The 17,147-nt window shown below is 45.0% G+C and overlaps 1 protein-coding gene across 4 annotated transcripts in view; it reads right to left on the bottom strand.

Annotated features, from left to right (window-relative positions):
* The window catches only part of MECOM (MDS1 and EVI1 complex locus), a 329,008-nt gene that overhangs the window by 31,626 nt on the left and 280,235 nt on the right, over positions 1-17,147 (bottom strand). For all 4 annotated transcript variants that reach the window (XM_015637442.1, XM_015637444.1, XM_015637443.1 and 1 more), the window contains exons 3-6: positions 15,760-15,894; positions 5,418-5,520; positions 3,419-3,635; positions 287-434 (exon numbers count right to left, since the gene is read on the bottom strand). In XM_015637442.1, coding sequence (XP_015492928.1) covers positions 287-434; positions 3,419-3,635; positions 5,418-5,520; positions 15,760-15,894 — 603 coding nt within the window. The remainder of the gene's footprint in view (positions 1-286; positions 435-3,418; positions 3,636-5,417; positions 5,521-15,759; positions 15,895-17,147) is intronic.

Raw genomic sequence — 17,147 nt, 5'->3', positions numbered from 1 at the left:
CTGACCCTCCTACACCCCAGCAATCCTCTCAAGGAGCCAAGCCCTCACCCTGAGCTCATCCTTCATCAGTGCCCATTTCAGTCTCCACAGTCAAATCCTTTTCCAAATCAAAAGGGAAAGAAACACAATATATTTTCAAAGGAGAAGTGAAAACCCTTGAGAAACCACCTGGAGCACGGCAGAAGCCCTGTGCCCTCCTGCATCCCATCCTGGGGCACCCCCACTTCCATGCTCCCCTGCATCCAGCAGCACAAGAAGTGCCAGGCAGCCTAGAAATTCACTGTACCTTGGCACAGTTCTCACACTCGTAGTGCTTCCCGCTGTCGTGGGACATTTGGTGACGGATCAAGTTGGATTTCCAGTTAAAAGCTTTGGGGCACTGGTCACACTTGTACTCCCTCTCCTCACTGTGTGACAGCATGTGCTTCTCCAGGCTGTGGAAACAGGAACAGGGCTCAGTGAGATGAGGGTTTATAGGAAGAGGAGAGAGCAGAGCACATAGTTACAGCCAATAGAAAAAAACATTAAAAAGCCCCAAAGGCCCAATCCTGACAGAAATAAGTCCTGTGAGTTCCAGGCTCACCCCAGCCAGGAGGCAGAACCTCCTTCTCCCCACCAGAATAACACATCCTCTCATGTTTTGCCAGGCCACTTGCAAATGCTCCAGGAGATGCTGCTGCCATCACTCCCCAAGGAGATTATTTCATACACCTCTCAGTATTTCACTCTGGTAATTCTTCCCTGCAGTCTGAATTATTTCTGCCTTATGACTTTGCCTCTAAACACACCTTGGATGCCACCACCTGCCATAAATCCACTCCTTTTATGGGAGTCAATTTTTCTTACAGCAGGAATAGATGAGGAATAACTCCTCTGGAGTAGGACAGGATGAGTTTAAGAAGCCTCCAGATAAGGTACACCACAACTGAAGTTATTAACTTTATTATTATTATTTATTATTAATAGTTATCATTATTAACTGTGTGCAATAGTGTGGTTGTTTAGTCATTCATTTCTTAGTGGTTTATTCTGTTATTAGGATAACCAAATTCTGTTGCACATCTTTAAATTAGTTTTTGTCTCTGAATTTTTATCATTCATTTGTGGCAAATGTGCATTTTTAAACACCTGTATTGCTTGGTCACATACAGAGTCATAACTCACAGCACTGCCTGATGGAAGATCACTGCATAATGCTTGAGTGGATTCACAGAAAACCCACTGGAAGGTGGGAATTTTAGCCTGGGATGCCCAAACTGATTGTACATGAAGTTCTCACTGAATCAGTGACAAAACCTTGGGTTACAGCCCAAACAGCAGCCTCCACTCTCAGCCACAAGCAATGGAAATGCTTTCACTCTGCAGATGCTCTTACTCCTACCCCTCTTCTTCTTTTGGGGAGGAAAAATAATTCTGGCTTCTCCTCCTAATGTAAAAAATGTGAAAAAATTTGTAATAAGACCTAGAGGGGCTCTTGTGTCTGGCTGTGGCAGCAGCTCCCAGACTCTGCTGTGGCTCTGTGATCATCAACACTGAGCTCTCCTGGACCCAACACCCCATCTTCCTGCTCTGCTTCTCCATGTAATCACTCACACCCTCAAGCACAGCTCATTTGGGCTTTTTGTGTTCTATAATCTCCATATAGCACACTTTGGCATTTTTTTGCAGTGGACTGTCTGTGTGGTGTATGAGCCCTTCAATAATTCAGAAGTTCTGAGAACAGCTGCATTCACTCTCATTTTTCACTCTTTCTCACAGTACTGCCCATCTATTTATGATGGCTTCTTCTTTGTTTTCTGCCCTTTCTCTTCAATATTTAATATTTTAAGCTAAATTTACATTTCCTTAATGGTTCCCATAGGTTAGATATCATCCTCTCGTTTGCAGGGAGAAAAGAACTTTAGCACTGAATAACCCCCAACGTGAAAAAGCCTCACAGACCAGAGTCCTGCCTCACTGGCTGCTGGAAATTCTTCTGACCTGGTCTGCCTCCAGCAGCCCCTTGGAATCAATCCCTCAGACTGAAAATCAGACACATGGAGCCACACACTGCCCAAAATCAGCCAGGGAACAAGACCCTGTGCCTGTACAAATTCCTGCTCTGTGGGGTGAGCTACACTGGGGAGTGATGCCTGGCACATCATGTTTCAATTTCAGTGTCAGTAGTTCTGTCCAAGTGCCAGGATCACCCTCTGATCTGAGACATGGCACATGATGCTGGGGTAACTGCTCCATGGAGAGGAGTGAAGGAACATCTCTCTTTTGGGAGGGAGGGCTCCATCTTGCAGAACCAGCACCTGGAGCACCCAGGAGCAATCATCCAAAGGGACAGACTCAGGGCATGCAGAAAACCATGCTAACCTCCAACAGACATCCTGGACCATGGACTAGCTGTGAAAACACACAAAATGCTCTAAATTGACAAGCCAGCTTTTAAAGGGCAAACGATTCACACATTGCTGTGCTGAAAAAGGGCAGTTCACAGTTACTCTGGTTGTGCCCACATAACGTGGAAAAAAAAACCAAGAAGACAGGATGGGAGTGTGGGAATGGTGCTAAGACTGAAACCAGGAGATCCTGGATATCAACCAGCTTCCTACAAAAGGCACCACCCCATCTCAGCAGAGCATGGCCCAGGACCTTGCTATTGAGATGTCTCAACATTACTGTCAAACACTGCTTGAGCTTATCCTTCCCCAGGTCAAGAAATCAAGATGTGAATCTGTAAGGGATGTGCTTCAAAAATTCCTGTGAACTCTCAGTATCTTCCAGCAAATTGCAAAATTTGCTGTTAACCTGCACTGCAATATTGTATTTTAAGTTATCACAGAAACTATAGTGACAGGAAAGTTGCACTGTTTACATTCTATCTGTATTTTGAGTACATATGCACACATGTCTGTCTATTTGAGCAGAGATAAATTTAAGAAAACAACAAACCCTGCTGTTCCATGACCATACAGCTAAAACTAAATATCAACATACAGACATATTTATTAACATCTAGAACCCATCTCTAACTAAAATGCCTTATTTGCTAAGACAAAATAACATCGATGAACAACACTCAGAGATGCTCCAAATTATTTCTCCCTAAGATTAAGGAGCCCAGACCTCAGTGGATGGGAAGTAGAACCACTCCTGTGATTTCACTGCAATCAGCCCAGTTCAGATCTGATTTAAAGATCCAGCTCTTAATCTAAGGTACTCACTAAGGACTTCAAGCACAAGGACCAAATGACTTAAGACTCTACTGCTTTTCATACCATAAACCACCAGCTGGCATAGAAATCCTGCTCATCTTCATCTTTGGTTTCTGTAGAAGGTGAATTTGTCAGGTCCTGATGCCCTGCATGATCCAACTGAAGCCATCACAGGATCTGCCTGGTTCAATCACATTTTAAACACCTTCTCCTACCTTTGTAAGTCTGGGAAGACCTGGTCACACTCTTTACACTCCTGGATTTCATGCACATCCTGAAGGTCATTCTCGTTCTCGAGCTTCTTCTGGAAGTCCTCCTCCACCATGGAGAAGGCGGAGTGAGGTGTGCTGCAGGGGAACTTCTGGTGGTCCACCAGCTCAGCCTTGGACTCAAAGAGCTGGTCACAGTCCTCACAGCGGTACTGGCGCTCCTCTGCAACACACAGGGGGTGGGCACAGGGAAAACACTTCAGCTTTCACTCATTTTTAACCACCACCCCATCAGAAGCTGGATGGTGGTGTGGTAATGAATTGCTTGTCAATTAAAAAAAGAGAAGAACCTCAAAAGAAAATTTTGAGAATTAAGAATACTTTATAATAATGCTTTTGATTCCATGTTAACTGCCTGGGTGACATCCATCAGGGATCACTTACACTGGCTTAGGACAAAAGTTTAAATAGCAAGGACAAGTGTTTAAATACCATCCTAAATGGAATTATACAGGGTCTAACATGGATATCCAGCAGAGGCTGCCAGTCTCTGCATTTCTCAGTGAAAGGGACTGACTCAGACACAAACACCAGCATCTAAAATAGCCAAAAGGGTGTTTGGAGTTTTTAAAATCCTCTTCATTTTCATCACAGTCCTTCTGCAGCACCCAGCCCTGTTCAAAGTAAGCCAGAGAAACGTGAAGTCTTTGCTTTAAATTCAAATAAACTGGTCATAATTTCTTACTGAGAAGTACAGAATATCAGTAAAGTCTAACTTTGGAGTCAGTACTGCATTCCCTTAACTAGTAATTCCTGCAAAAGAATAAATTAGCTGAAGAAAATCCCCAAAAAACAAACTTGGAGAAGAGCATCCCACAATGTTTGTTTTTTTCTGCTGCATTTTCTACTGTTGGTCCATACAAGGAGCCAGACACCCTGGTTTGGTTCCAGATATAAATGCCCTGAGGCTCTGAGTCAGAAAAGCACTGGCTGGAATCCCCAATGAATGTTCTTGGTTGCTACTTGTCAGTTGAGTTGATCCAGAGAAAGTGTCATGGGGCTCTGCTCTTGGCTGCCCATGAGCAACACTTTGGCCCAGCCTGCTTCTAAATTAGCCCTGTGGGACATGGTCCTGCATGTGACTGCAGAGATTTCCTCTGGTCTCATTTATACAATAGCTACTTGACCATGGGGACAAGGCAGGGAGAGCAGTGTGCTGGACAGGGGGACACCTTCAGCAAAAACTAAACAAAGTTACCACTGGGGGAAAAAAAACCCCACAAAACCAAATGGGAATGAATATAGAATCCCCACCTTTAGCCTTAAGGGGATGAGAAATACTACTTTAAATGGACAAGCAGTTACAAGGAAGTAGAGACCTTGGTAAGTCCTGCCCTGTGCATTGTCCTGGAATCACTGAAAATTTGTAAAATGTCCCTCTGGGCATAAACTGCAACGTGCTGGGCATTAAGCAGATATCTCACACCCAATTCCCACTGTGGCTGATGACCCACTGCCCAGCAGGCAGCACAGCTAAAAGGGCATTTTGGAGACTGGGGGACAAATCTGGAGCAACTCAGGAGTTTCAGATGAAGAATTTCTGTCTGGGATGAGTGTGGGACAAGTGTGAGGAGTAAGAATGGCTGAGATGTCCTCACAAGTGAAAGCAACATTGACAACCTCAGATTTCCTCTTCTCAAGGACACATTTGGCTAAATGGCTAAAATTAACTATAACCAGGCCCATACATGCCCTGCAGGAGCAGCACAGTCTTGAGACAAGGACATGGACTGCTGTTCTTCTTCTGCAACCCCACAAAACCATCAAGTGTCAATCAGGATCAGGAGGGCAGAAGATGGACAAATGCAACAACCACAGTCCAGCTCTCCTCAGATTCTCCTGCACTGAAGCCACCCCAGATTTCAACAGAAGAAAAAATCTGCCTAAATTCTGGGCTAATTTCAGTGCTAGTTTCTGTCAGATGAAACAGCAAGAAGAGGCTAACCGTGGATGTCCGGAGCCATTGTCTCATGTGAATAATCTTCACTCTTCATGAACAGTAAGAGCTCCTCTCCTGGTTCAATATCTGCTACCACTCTGTAGAATATCTGGGGGAAAAAAAAATAAAAAAATAAATGAAAGAAAAAGCAAGGTAAGCACCACAATAGGCAAAGAAGCATCCAACACTGGTGGTGAGTGTGGCAGACCTGGTGGCCAGAGCCTGCCTCTGCCTGCTCATGATGTTGCTCCTTCCAGCCCCAAAGCCGCCGTGTTTTGGGCTCTGTGAGGATAAGAACAACTGCTTTCAACAGCCCCCGCTGCAAAATGAGCTGTGTGATGACTGCAGATATCACCAGCAACTTGTCTGCTGAGTTATACCAAACCCAAGTACAGAGCAGACATAAAACACTGAGTGATCCTTGCAGGGGAAGGAACTCCTGTTGCACTGAGAAAAACTACTAAAGTAACTTTAATGCTTGGACTCAATTATCTTAGATGTCTTTTCCAACCTTAATGTTTCTATAATTCTAAAGCAGACATGAGGAGATGCTGCTGGTTAAGCCATAGCCATCCAGCCCCCCGTTCCAACCATCTACACAGTCCAAAAAGCTGAGAGGGGAGAAGCTTGTAAGAACCACTGCACCTGGTTATTCCTTCACTTCAAATGGAAACCAAGTGAAAAATCAGTCCTGGATGGAGAAACAGCGTGAGCAGCCAGAGCTGCTGGCCTGTGACACCTTGTGCCCTCACACAGGTGATGCTGGGCTGTGGGAAGGAGCCCACTGGGGAGGCAGGAGGCTGTGGGGGAGGGCAAAGGGGACACCCTCCCTTGGGTCCATGTGCCACGCCAGCATCACAAGTCTCTGCCGAAAGGAAATTCCCAAAATCCATCTGGCTGCTTTCTGTCTCAGCAGGAAATGTGAAGAGCACTAAAAAGCTCCATGAAGCAGCTCAAATAAATATTAGTAACTTCCTCGGGCCTTGTTAAACAAAACCACATGACAGCTATGTTTCCTACGCTAAAAAAATGATGCCTTTGCTTTTTTCTCAGACTAATGTACTTTTAAAGGGTTCGCTCCCAAACTCTCAACACCCACAGCAGAGCACGGGCAGGGAGGCAGCAAATCACCTCCAGTGTTGGAAGTCACACAGATGGGTGTGTCACAGGTAGGGACAGGTGTCTGGAGGTCTGTGGCTACCTTCCCTGCCCGGTGGTAGCCACGGTGGGGGCTTTCCTGGCCCAGGCCCAGGCAGAGCGAGCAGCCAGCACATACCGGTGTCCTCCAGGAGGTGGCCGTACAGCCTCATCCTTCCTGCCTGCACAAGCTGTGCCCACGGATATGGGCTAAATTCCTACAAATAGCGAATTTGGATGCATTTCCTTCGGTTTGGAGGGTTTTTTTCCCTTCGGTTTGTTCCAAAAGCTGCTCCAGAGAGCAGTGCAGGGAGTGGCGGTGGAGGCTGCCGGGGCAGCTCATCCCACACCCCGCTGCTCATCCCTCACCTGGTGACAGAAATGCTGGCAAAACACATCAGGCACAAGGTACCAGTGCCACAACCCCCTGCTTTTGGCCAAATTTCCCCATAAAAACCAGGAGAAGGAATTTCTGGGCAGTGTGATCCACCCTCCCTCCTCATCCACACCACTCTCATCAAAACACCAGCCTGGGATGCTTGAGCTTCCCATTTGTATCTCTTGTTGAGGGGATTTCAAACTCCAGTGAGTGTTTTGGAGGTCAAAAGAGCCTGGCAGTGTCCTGTGTATATCTCTTCATGCAGCCAGGTAAGTATCTGGTACCAAACAGCCCCAGGGAATACCCACAGGGGTACCAAAATCCCATGGATGGAATCTGCTGCCAGTGCCAAAGGATGCAGGGCTTCCTGCTGGGCTCCATCATGCTGGGGCTGCACTGAGCCAACACAGCTCATCCCATCAAAGGCCAAACCACATTTAAATGAAGCCAGCTTTCACCTCCTGCAAATAAACCTGATGACAGTGCCACATCCAGTGGGTATTTGCTGCAAGCAATGCTTGGTTTTCCATTTGTTACGATGAATGGATTGAAAAGTGGATTTTTAATTCCAGAAGTGGAACAGCCTCTGCATATCTGAGAGGGAAGCTGCAGCTGGATCTGTGTCAGATAGGCCCAGCTGCTGGCTGGTTTGGGGTGAAAATAACGTGTGAAATAATGCCATGTGCACACTGATTGAAGAGACTTCTGGAGACCTCTGTCTTGGGGTGGAGCTGGAGCAGGACCACCACGCATCAGGAAGAACTTCTGCCATCCCAGAGGGACTGTGCCAAAGCTTCTGCTCTGCTCCCAGGACTTGCTTCTGCTCCCAGGTTTTGTTTCCCAGTCAGGTAAACGCTGCTGTTCTTCCTGGCTTGGTGTTGCACCCACACCAAGGAGTGAACAAAAGCCACAGTGGAGCCTTCTCTGTTATTTTCCCATCAAAGGCTTGGACAGACCTTTTCACCTCTCATCACAGAGTGAGGACACATGGACTGGGGCATAAAGAGGGTCTTGTTCACAAGGGCTGTGCTGGGAGCATCCCTTCTCCTGGGGAAGCCCAGGATGATGCAGCAGCTTTCCTGCAGCTGTGGGACACATCCCTGAGCAGGGAGCAGACTGCAGCCAGTTGTCTTGTCTGCACTGGTATTCAAAAATCCAGAGATGATCCCAGTACCTGTCAGAAACAGCCTGGCCAGCCTCTCTGTCCCTCAGCAGGGAAACAAGATCAATGTTTCAAAAATCTCTGTTTTTAAGCTGAGTGATGTTTCTTTATTTTGCATCTCAGACATAACATTCTCCAAAACAAAGGCTGAGTGACAGATTTCCAGCTCTGGAGTTTTCACATCATTAGAGTACTAACTTTAATTATTATTAAAAATAACTTTTTAAAATTTCTGTATGCACAGAAAAAATTCACCTGCACTAACCATTTATACACCAATTTGCATTGCAGTGAGAATCTAAAATAAAACATATTCAATTTTAAACCAAAAAAAGATTGTGCAGGTAAATTTATTCTAAGAGCTGTCCTTATTACTTCACAAGATTACATTTTTTTTCCCCATTCTTCCCACCTAAAACCTCCTGGAATTACCCTGTCTGGGAAAAAGTGAGAAGCCAGCTGCTGAAATAAACCACACTACCTGAATTTTGAGGCAGCAGAAGCTGACTGAGGGCAGGCAGTGGGGGAGTCCTGCAACCCCCAGATGGGGAACCTCACAAATTCCCTGCCCCTTGGGCTGCCTGTGTTTTGCAAGAACAGCATCTCCACCACGGGCAGTACTTTTTGTATTGGGAAATGCTATCATAAAATAAGTGGATTTCTCAATTGCAAAGCTTGAAGATTTCTGGCACACAGTCCTGACTCTACTGTAATTAATGAAAGATTTCAATTTTCTGGCTATCATTCCTCCAGCTGACTGAGCCTGCTCCATTAACCAACTTTTTTGGGGTTAACCTGCACTGGTCTGCTTTGAGAACAAGTATAGGAAGAGCTTCTGCTCAAGAGAGGAACAATCAGAGGAGGGGGGGAAAAAAAAAATAAAAGCAAAGTCCAGATGCTCATTTCACATGCCCTGGGATCAACGGTGTGTGACTACAGTTTATGTAGGAAGGGCAAAATGGGATTCAGGTCTGGAAACACTTTCTAAGTTCAGGGGGTCCGAGGTGGGGAGAAGTTGGGGGAGGCCTGGCTCATCAGTGCTCTGTGCCTGCCCACATGGCAGGTCAGAGATCTGTGCTACTGAGCAGAAATAAAAGCTCCCAAACTGCAAAGCCATAAAGGGAAAGGGGAGGGCGGGGGGGGAAAAAAAAAGGAACACACACAATTCGCTTTTAAATGGATGAATAAAGCCTCATTGTTATGAATCCCAGTTTACTTTTCCTGGTCAGGCACTTGAAATTTTATTTATGCTTAATAGACTGCATTTGGCATGTGTAAAGATGACAGAAGCGTGAATTATGAACGACCTTCGACCTATTCAGGAAGTTGTAATAATTGGAATAATAGCGAAACGCGCTCCCCGCGAGCTCGGCTGGGGCCACGCTCGGCCGCTGAGCCCGTGTGCTTTGAAGCACCCCAGCCATTCCCCTGCCCCTGCCAGCCCCACACTGCCCTGCCTGGACCCCCCTCTGCTCCCATCAGCATCCCCCACAACCAGGAGGGGTTAATTGAAGTTAAGGTTTTGGGGGGAAAAGCAACAACTCAGTCACTGAGTGCGAGAGAAGGCTGGAACTGCCACGCACGCATCTGTCGTGCCCCAAAGAGGAGCTGTGTTCTGGGGCATCCAAATAAACCCTTTACTCCTGCCTCCAGCTTTGGAAAACACTGCACGTGCCCCAGAGCTGCCTGGGAAATTCAGGTTTGTTGGATGCTGCTCCAAGTCGATGCAGTTTGTCCTTTACCCCCAGGCCAGGAGCTGACCTCACAGCCCCCACCAAAGGGGAGGCACCCAGGGATCCTGTCCTGCCCCACATGCTGCAAACACAAGGGCACACCCTGCTTGGGATGGTGGGATGGAACAGAAGACCCCAAAAGTGGATTGCTCCCCGGTGAGCCCCTCCAGCAGCCACATGCAGCACTCACAGGACCGCATTCCATGGAGGAACCCACCCCAAGCAAGGCAGCCTCATCTCCCAGCTCCCTGGGGAATGTGCCCCAAGAGGCAGCGTGCATGCTGCCAACTGGCATCCACCTCCACACTGCTTCAGAGCAAGAGTGGAACTTGCTTGAAAAGTAAAACAAAAAGTAAAACAAATTAAATGTCCAAAACTACTAATGAGTGTTATGGCCAAGGAGCTCCATCAAAATCAGGAATTATGCCCACCATATAAATGAGAAGGATGAACAGACAGCTTCACAACAAGGCATAATTAAGAGTTTGAAGGGAACAAACAAGAAAGGAAAAGGTCCAAATAGAAGAGCTTCAATTTTAGCTCCTGTGATGAACTACTTGTGCAGCTGGAGGGCTGTGTGATGAAACCTGAGCCAGGCTCTTTTTGCTATACTCAAGCAAATGATAAATTGAAACAAACTGGAGTTTTTTCAAGGGCCAAGGTAGAGGAGTTCTGCCTGAGAGCTGTACTGGGCCCAAAGAAAACTTCAGCAAAAATCCAGAGGCAAAAGTCAGCAAGTCTCTGCATGCAAGGGGCTGTGGGGGCACAAGTGGGAGCCCAGTGGGGAGAAAGGACCCTCTCCACTGCAGAGAGGGCAGGGGAGCACCACAGTGCCTCAGCACCAGGGCTGGGAATTCGTTCCTTCTTCATTTCCAAAATGCCCCACAATCTATGCAGGAAGGACTGGAGGAAGGATGCTCCAGGAATCCCCAGTTTTCCACCTTGTGAGTGAAAAGGTGCCTCCTGCTCCCCAAAACAAGAAGGAAACTGCAGGATATCTCTCTGCAGAGCACCCTTTTTGGCATCTTGGGGGGCAGCAGGCCACCTCCCTCCCCAGCACTACTCAGGTGTTCTTCCACTGTCAGTGAGTTTTAGCTTCTGTGAAAGCCTTGGTTCATCCAAGCTGCTCTGGTCCTGCAGAATCTCCTCTCTGGGAGTCACCACTGACTGACAGCAGACCCCAACTTCTGTCATCCACCTCTTCTCCTGAGCTGATCCAACCAGTCAGTTGTCCTCTAACACCCACGAAACTCCATTAATGAAACACACCAATATCAAGCAAGGTGCAGTCTTGTCCTGGCTCTGTGGTTGCTCATAATTCTATGCTTTAATGAGCAGATGAGTAAAATTCAACAGCCTTCAAACAAAAAATCCCCTATCCCTTTTATGAAACATGAATCACCAAGAACTTCACAGAAATGGCAGCAAGAAGTTGCTAGGTTTGGTTCTAAACAGTTTATTTGAGGTGACATCAGGACAGTCCAATGCTGAGAGCAGTAACACCACCAGTGCATCAAATTCCAGATAACACAGGCAGTCATAAAGCCCAGGCAGGAATTTCACCCACAGCCTCAGCTCTAACTGCAGCAAGTGGAAAATCACCACTGAGCAGCTCTTCGTTCCACCAGCCCCAAGATAAAACATCCTTGCTCCACTGGAGACAGATTTTCAGTGGGAGCTGGATCAAGCTTTATTTGCTTAATAACCAACAACTCACAGGAAGATTCATGGCAGAACAGGGCCCCGTATGAGCTCAGCGTGTGCGTGCCCTCCTGACCCACAACAGCCAAAACCTTAATTTCACTCTCTGACAACAAAGCCTCAAAACTATTCCTTAAATACACAACTTTTGCAGGTGGCTGTGCAAGGAGCCCCTGCCCGCCACGGACGGGGGGCCACGGCCGTAAAACCTGAAACATGAAGCTGTGCCTGCAGATTAAAAAAGTTTGTAAAACGTGTAAGGTGGGATCAGATCTGGTGGAACCTACAGCAGTAGGTTGACTGCTGTAAGTTTATATCACTGACATCGGGCACGTTGTTAAGAGTGTGATACTACTGGTTTTGCTCCCTTTGCAGCGGCACGTACTTGAGTAGAAGGCAAGGAAACAAAACACACTCGCAAAAACCCACCAAAAACCTATTTCAGCACGCAAAGCAATCTAAAACCTCAGTAAAGCCATCTTGAGTCACTCTAAGTTTTCCATGGATAAACCAAGGGGACTCTTCAGGAGCTGCTTTGTTGGGAGGAAAGAGATCTGGAAGCCCAGGGCAGTTTCACAGCCCTACGTGTCTGTATCACTGTCAGAACTCTGCAAGCAATGAGCAAGATAAAAACAATATTCAGGGATTTTAACTTCTACAGCTACCAACAATCTTGCTAAAAATAAAAAAGTTTACAAAAAATGAATTTGTAGTTTGAAGGTGAGCGTGATCTCAGCCTGGAATGTGTGACAGACCCTGTCATGCCACTGCTTAATTTGCAACTGCACTTTCATTAATATACATCTTTAAAATTAACACTTTTGCTGGGCTTACAGCACTGCCAGAAAGCCTAATAGAGCCAATCATTCTGAAGCCATTAAAAAGTTGAACTAATAGATATTTAACTATAACAGAGAGAAGTCATCCAAGTTAGCAGAAACTGCACTAGAATCCTAAACTGACTCTGAGCTGAAAAAACACATTCCAGGGTAAGAACAGTGACAAGACTCTGCAGCTCTGCACAGACTGTAGCCTCTTTAGGGAAAAGAAGAAAACTGAGTGCCCTGTTTGTGGAATTTCATTATTGATAAACACCTAAAATTACCTACGTTCAGGTTAGATTGGGTATGACAGGAGATAATAGTAAGACAGCAAAAAGAAATCCTAGAGCGCCTTCATTTGAAATTTAAAAAAAAATAAGTAAAAAAATGCAGCTTTTAAGCCCTACTCCAGCTGCAATCAAATGAAACATGAGTTGCATCCAGCGTGCATGTTTTGACTGCATCCCACCATTATCGAGCTGTTCATCTCAGCAAAGCTCATTTATACAGTCATAAGAAAGAGCCCAGGCCTTTTGTAAAGTTGATCCTAAGTGATGAAACCTAACCTCAGCTGTGAGTCAGGGGGTGGGGTGGTATGTCTCTGAAAAAACCCTAAGAGAGAAAATGACAAAAAAATGTTTTTCTTTCCCTCTTTTTGTTAAATACAGCAGGTAGAACATGGCAGAGAGACCAGATTACACACTGCCCTGAGTTCATCTCAATCCTGCCTCGAGCAATCTGGGAACCATACCTGTCTGTCAGTCAAGCTTGAATTTAGTAGTATAAACTTGTGGGCAGCATGAGGCTGGGAGCGCTGGCAGGATCTTTTACCATCTCAGGTAGAGCCCAATGTTTGCTTGTGAATTTTACAGATGAGTTGAAGCAATTAGAGGTGAACAATTACTGCTGATGGAGTGTCTGTGGCTCAGGAGCGAGCGGTGTCTCCGCACTGGGGATGCTCCCTGTGTAAGCAGGGCTGCTGAGGTGCTCTGTGTCCCTGGGGGAGGCAGGAGGAACTGGGGTGTCCCCCCATGCCTGCAGCCAGCCCTGGCTGTGGCTCCAGCTGAGCTGGGGTCTCCTGTACCAGCTGGGCTGCATCATCTCTGCTCTCCAGCTCCAGCTCCAACCACCGACACACATCCTCAGCTTCATCTTATTTTTATTTTCATTTTCCCTTTTCATTCCCTCCTTTTCCTTTTTTTCCCCCCTTTTTTTTTTCCAGGAGCTACCAAGGCTGAGTGACCCCAGGTAGCCCCACACAGTCTGGATGTGCACACTCAGCCCTGACTTGAATTTGTCACTCCTCGTACGCGCACACGTTTGGCCATGTAACGTCCATTTCCCAGTTTGCCTTCCCATTATATTTTATATTACCTCTGGTGAGCTTGTGCCAGAAGAAAGCAGAAGGAGGAGCTGTTAGAAAGACTTTCTTGCTTTAAGATTCGAGAGCACATTTTTAGCATTAACTTTTTAGGCTCTGGTCATAAAACGTTGGAGTACGCGGATGATTTTGTGGGTAAATGTGCAGTGTTTCCAGAGGGCCAAATGAACAACAATCTCTTGCTGACAGCACCCAGATCACAACATGCTACTTGAAAGACAACCAAATCTTAATTTGCAAATCTCAGCAACAAAACGCTATAAAAATATGGAATTATGAACAGCACGATACTGTGCAAAATAAATAACAAGTCTCCAGTGAATGAAGGGAATTATTGGCAGCAGTACAGCCACCATTACCAAATGTCAGAAATGTAAACACTAAAGAAAGAGAAAGTTAAAAGTGCCATAACTTTCCTTCCAAAGACGTCAAAGCGCGGGTGCGTGTGTGCGTTCAGGGGGAGATGCTGATGGCTCAGCCTCGCCTGCACTTTCAGCTGCAGATCCCCAACACCGACCCAAAGACTGAGAGTGGCTTTGACCCACTTTGTGATCTCACTTCTGATCTGTCCTACCTACACCAGCTCCTGCTCAATGTAAAATACGTGAATTTGCTGTTTCAATCAATCTACATAGTTTCCTTTTCCTATCACTGTTCCATGAACGCTCTGCATGGAGAGAAATTGTCGTTTTTCAGCACAAAGCGTATTTCAGCTTGGAAAATGTAACTTGCTTTTACTAATAACCTTTATGGCTACTTTAGTTAAACCAGCTGGTGTATAAAAAAGAAATTATCTCTTGGTCCGCTGGCTCGTTCTAGGCTACATGTGCTCAGGGCTGAAGTGCAAAAGTTGGAAATGAAAAAGATCTTTTCTCATAGTTTCTGAGAAAGTTATTTAACCCAGTTTTAATCAGCTATCTCACATGAGTGAAATACGTAGCACTGGGCTGGAAATAGCAGGCTCCCTCACATTCATTTCCTATACATAAGGAATTTGATTAGAAAGAATGATTTCTAATTGAAGCTTTGTGTCTGGTTGTGATTCTTCTTTCAATACTGTCAAGGCAATTAAATCAGCTAAAGATAATCTTTAACATTCACCTGATGCAGTTAATTAAGTGGTGAAAAATGAAACACAGATTAAATGAATCAAATCCTACGTTGCAGGTAGCGAAGTTTAAATTTGAAACAAGAATCCACAATCAGTTGTTGCTTTGCTGTTTTAGACATTTTACTTTAAAGAAGCAAAGCTTCCTCAGCCTAACTTCACCCATTAAAATATTTCATAATGGCCTGTGTTATCCACAGACAAAAGCAAACCCTGATTTAGGAAACACCTAATAACTCATCAGCATAATTGAAAACAAAATGCTTTACTGCTTTACTGCGTTCTTCCTCTGCCTATCCCAGCCTTTTCTCCAACACACAAGGATAAATAATGTTTCAGCCCAACAAAGAGTGGATTTAAGTGCAATAAATGAAAAGAAAAAGAAAACCACCAAAGACCCTGATTCAGCACATAAGTACTACGAGTTCCAGCAAAGTGTATGGGAAGGCACAATAATATCCATGCACGTGTGCATTCAAATCCAGAGCCCCACACATGCAAGTACACTGCTAACATTGTCACTTTGGTGTCCTCCCCTCTTCCCATTAAATTCATTTTACAGCTTCTGACCAACTCCACGATTTAACATAGCAACCCAAGTGGACTGCAACAGGAGCCAGAAAATGCTCCTAATTCAAAATCAGAACATAATGGTTTTGTACCCCTTAGAAAACAGTCCTGAATTTTATCAGATATACGACCAAAAAAAATCATATATGAACTGAATAACAATATGGAAAACAGAAAATTCGTATTTTCTACCACCCAAAATCAAAATTATTCCATTCTGCATTTCCATCTGTACCTTATCTTCTGCCATAAGAGCAAACAGGCCAAAAGCTGTTGTGAATTGCTGTTATTTTTTTTCTCCATTGACACCTGAAAGTTCCTTTAAAAAGTAAGTCCAGAAAGTGAACACCACGTACCTGATCACTTATTTGACATGCAACAAGGTTGTGCTGATTGTAGCATCCAGCAAACTTGATATATTTTAGCCAGTTTCCTACATCTGGTTGACTTGCATCTATGCAGAACTTCACATTGCAAAACTCATCCAAGATCTAAAAAGAAGAATATGAAAGAGTAAATCTTTATGTGGCTGGCTGAGTATTCTAACCAAAAGATAAATCACAGGTTTCCAGATAAACAAGTGGATGACAATAATAATAATAATAATAATAATAATAATAATAATAATAATAATAATAATAATAATAATAATAATAATAATAATAATAATAATAAGTTTATTCATAAATATGTTTCCCTGCTGAAGGTTTTGTGGGTTTTTTTAGGAACTGTCAGAATACACACATAATAATAAAAAAACGATAAATGTTCTGAAAAATGTCTTGACAAATATTTACATGAAATCGAATTGTTGTCTAATTATTGCAATGAAACACTATGTTAATTTAAGAGGCACCTGATTTTCTATGCATTCATCAATGCCTATGTGCGAAATTATTATTTTAACTAAATAGGATTCTATTACAGGAATATAACAAAAATTATTAAAATAGATGGTGTTGCCTTCATTTGAGGTTTCTGTTTTGTTTCAGGATTTACGTTGATTGCAGCACTCATTTAGAATTTTCATATTTATTGCTCTGAACAAAAATTTATCTGGTAGGCAGAGTTATTTATCTTGTTTTAATATTACACTTCCCAAACAGTCCTGTGCAACACTTAAATCCCTCCCCTTAATCGAAGCAAATAACAGAACTCCTTATGTCAAAATAAAGAGAATAAATGAAAAACAATGTAAACACTCATGCAAACCATGGCAGTATTCAATACACACCAATAAATGGTTCCAATTACGCAGACAATAAACAAATATAATGAGACCGCTCGTGGACAAGCTAAAGACGATGTTCTATTCTAATATTATGACAAATTACTAATCATTACAGCGGACTGAATATCATTATTTCCAAGCTTCACCATCGGCCTATCCCAAACTTCCCCCAGCCTCACAGGAATTTAGCTGACTGCTAAATTGTAACTTCTTCGGCTTGGCACCGGCCGCAGCCACCCCATTTTAACAGCAAAATAAAGGAAACAACCTGAAACGCCCCAAACGAAAAGCGAAGGGCGAGGGAGGCTGTGCCCGCCGGGGAGCGCCTGGAGCCGCGGCCGGAGCCGGCGCTCACCGGGAGCCCACGGAAATCCGTGCCCGGAGCCTCGGCGGTCCCTGCACGGGACGCGCTGTCCCCGCGGGAGCTGCCCCGGTCACCGCCGGGCCGGGCCGGGCTGGGCTGGGCGTGCGGAGGGTGCGCTCAGCCCGCGGGGGCTGCCGAGCATCGCCCCG

Source organism: Parus major, chromosome 9, assembly GCF_001522545.3.
Source record: "Parus major isolate Abel chromosome 9, Parus_major1.1, whole genome shotgun sequence".
In the NCBI taxonomy this organism is placed as follows: domain Eukaryota; kingdom Metazoa; phylum Chordata; class Aves; order Passeriformes; family Paridae; genus Parus; species Parus major.
This window is presented reverse-complemented; position numbering and strand designations above follow the sequence as displayed.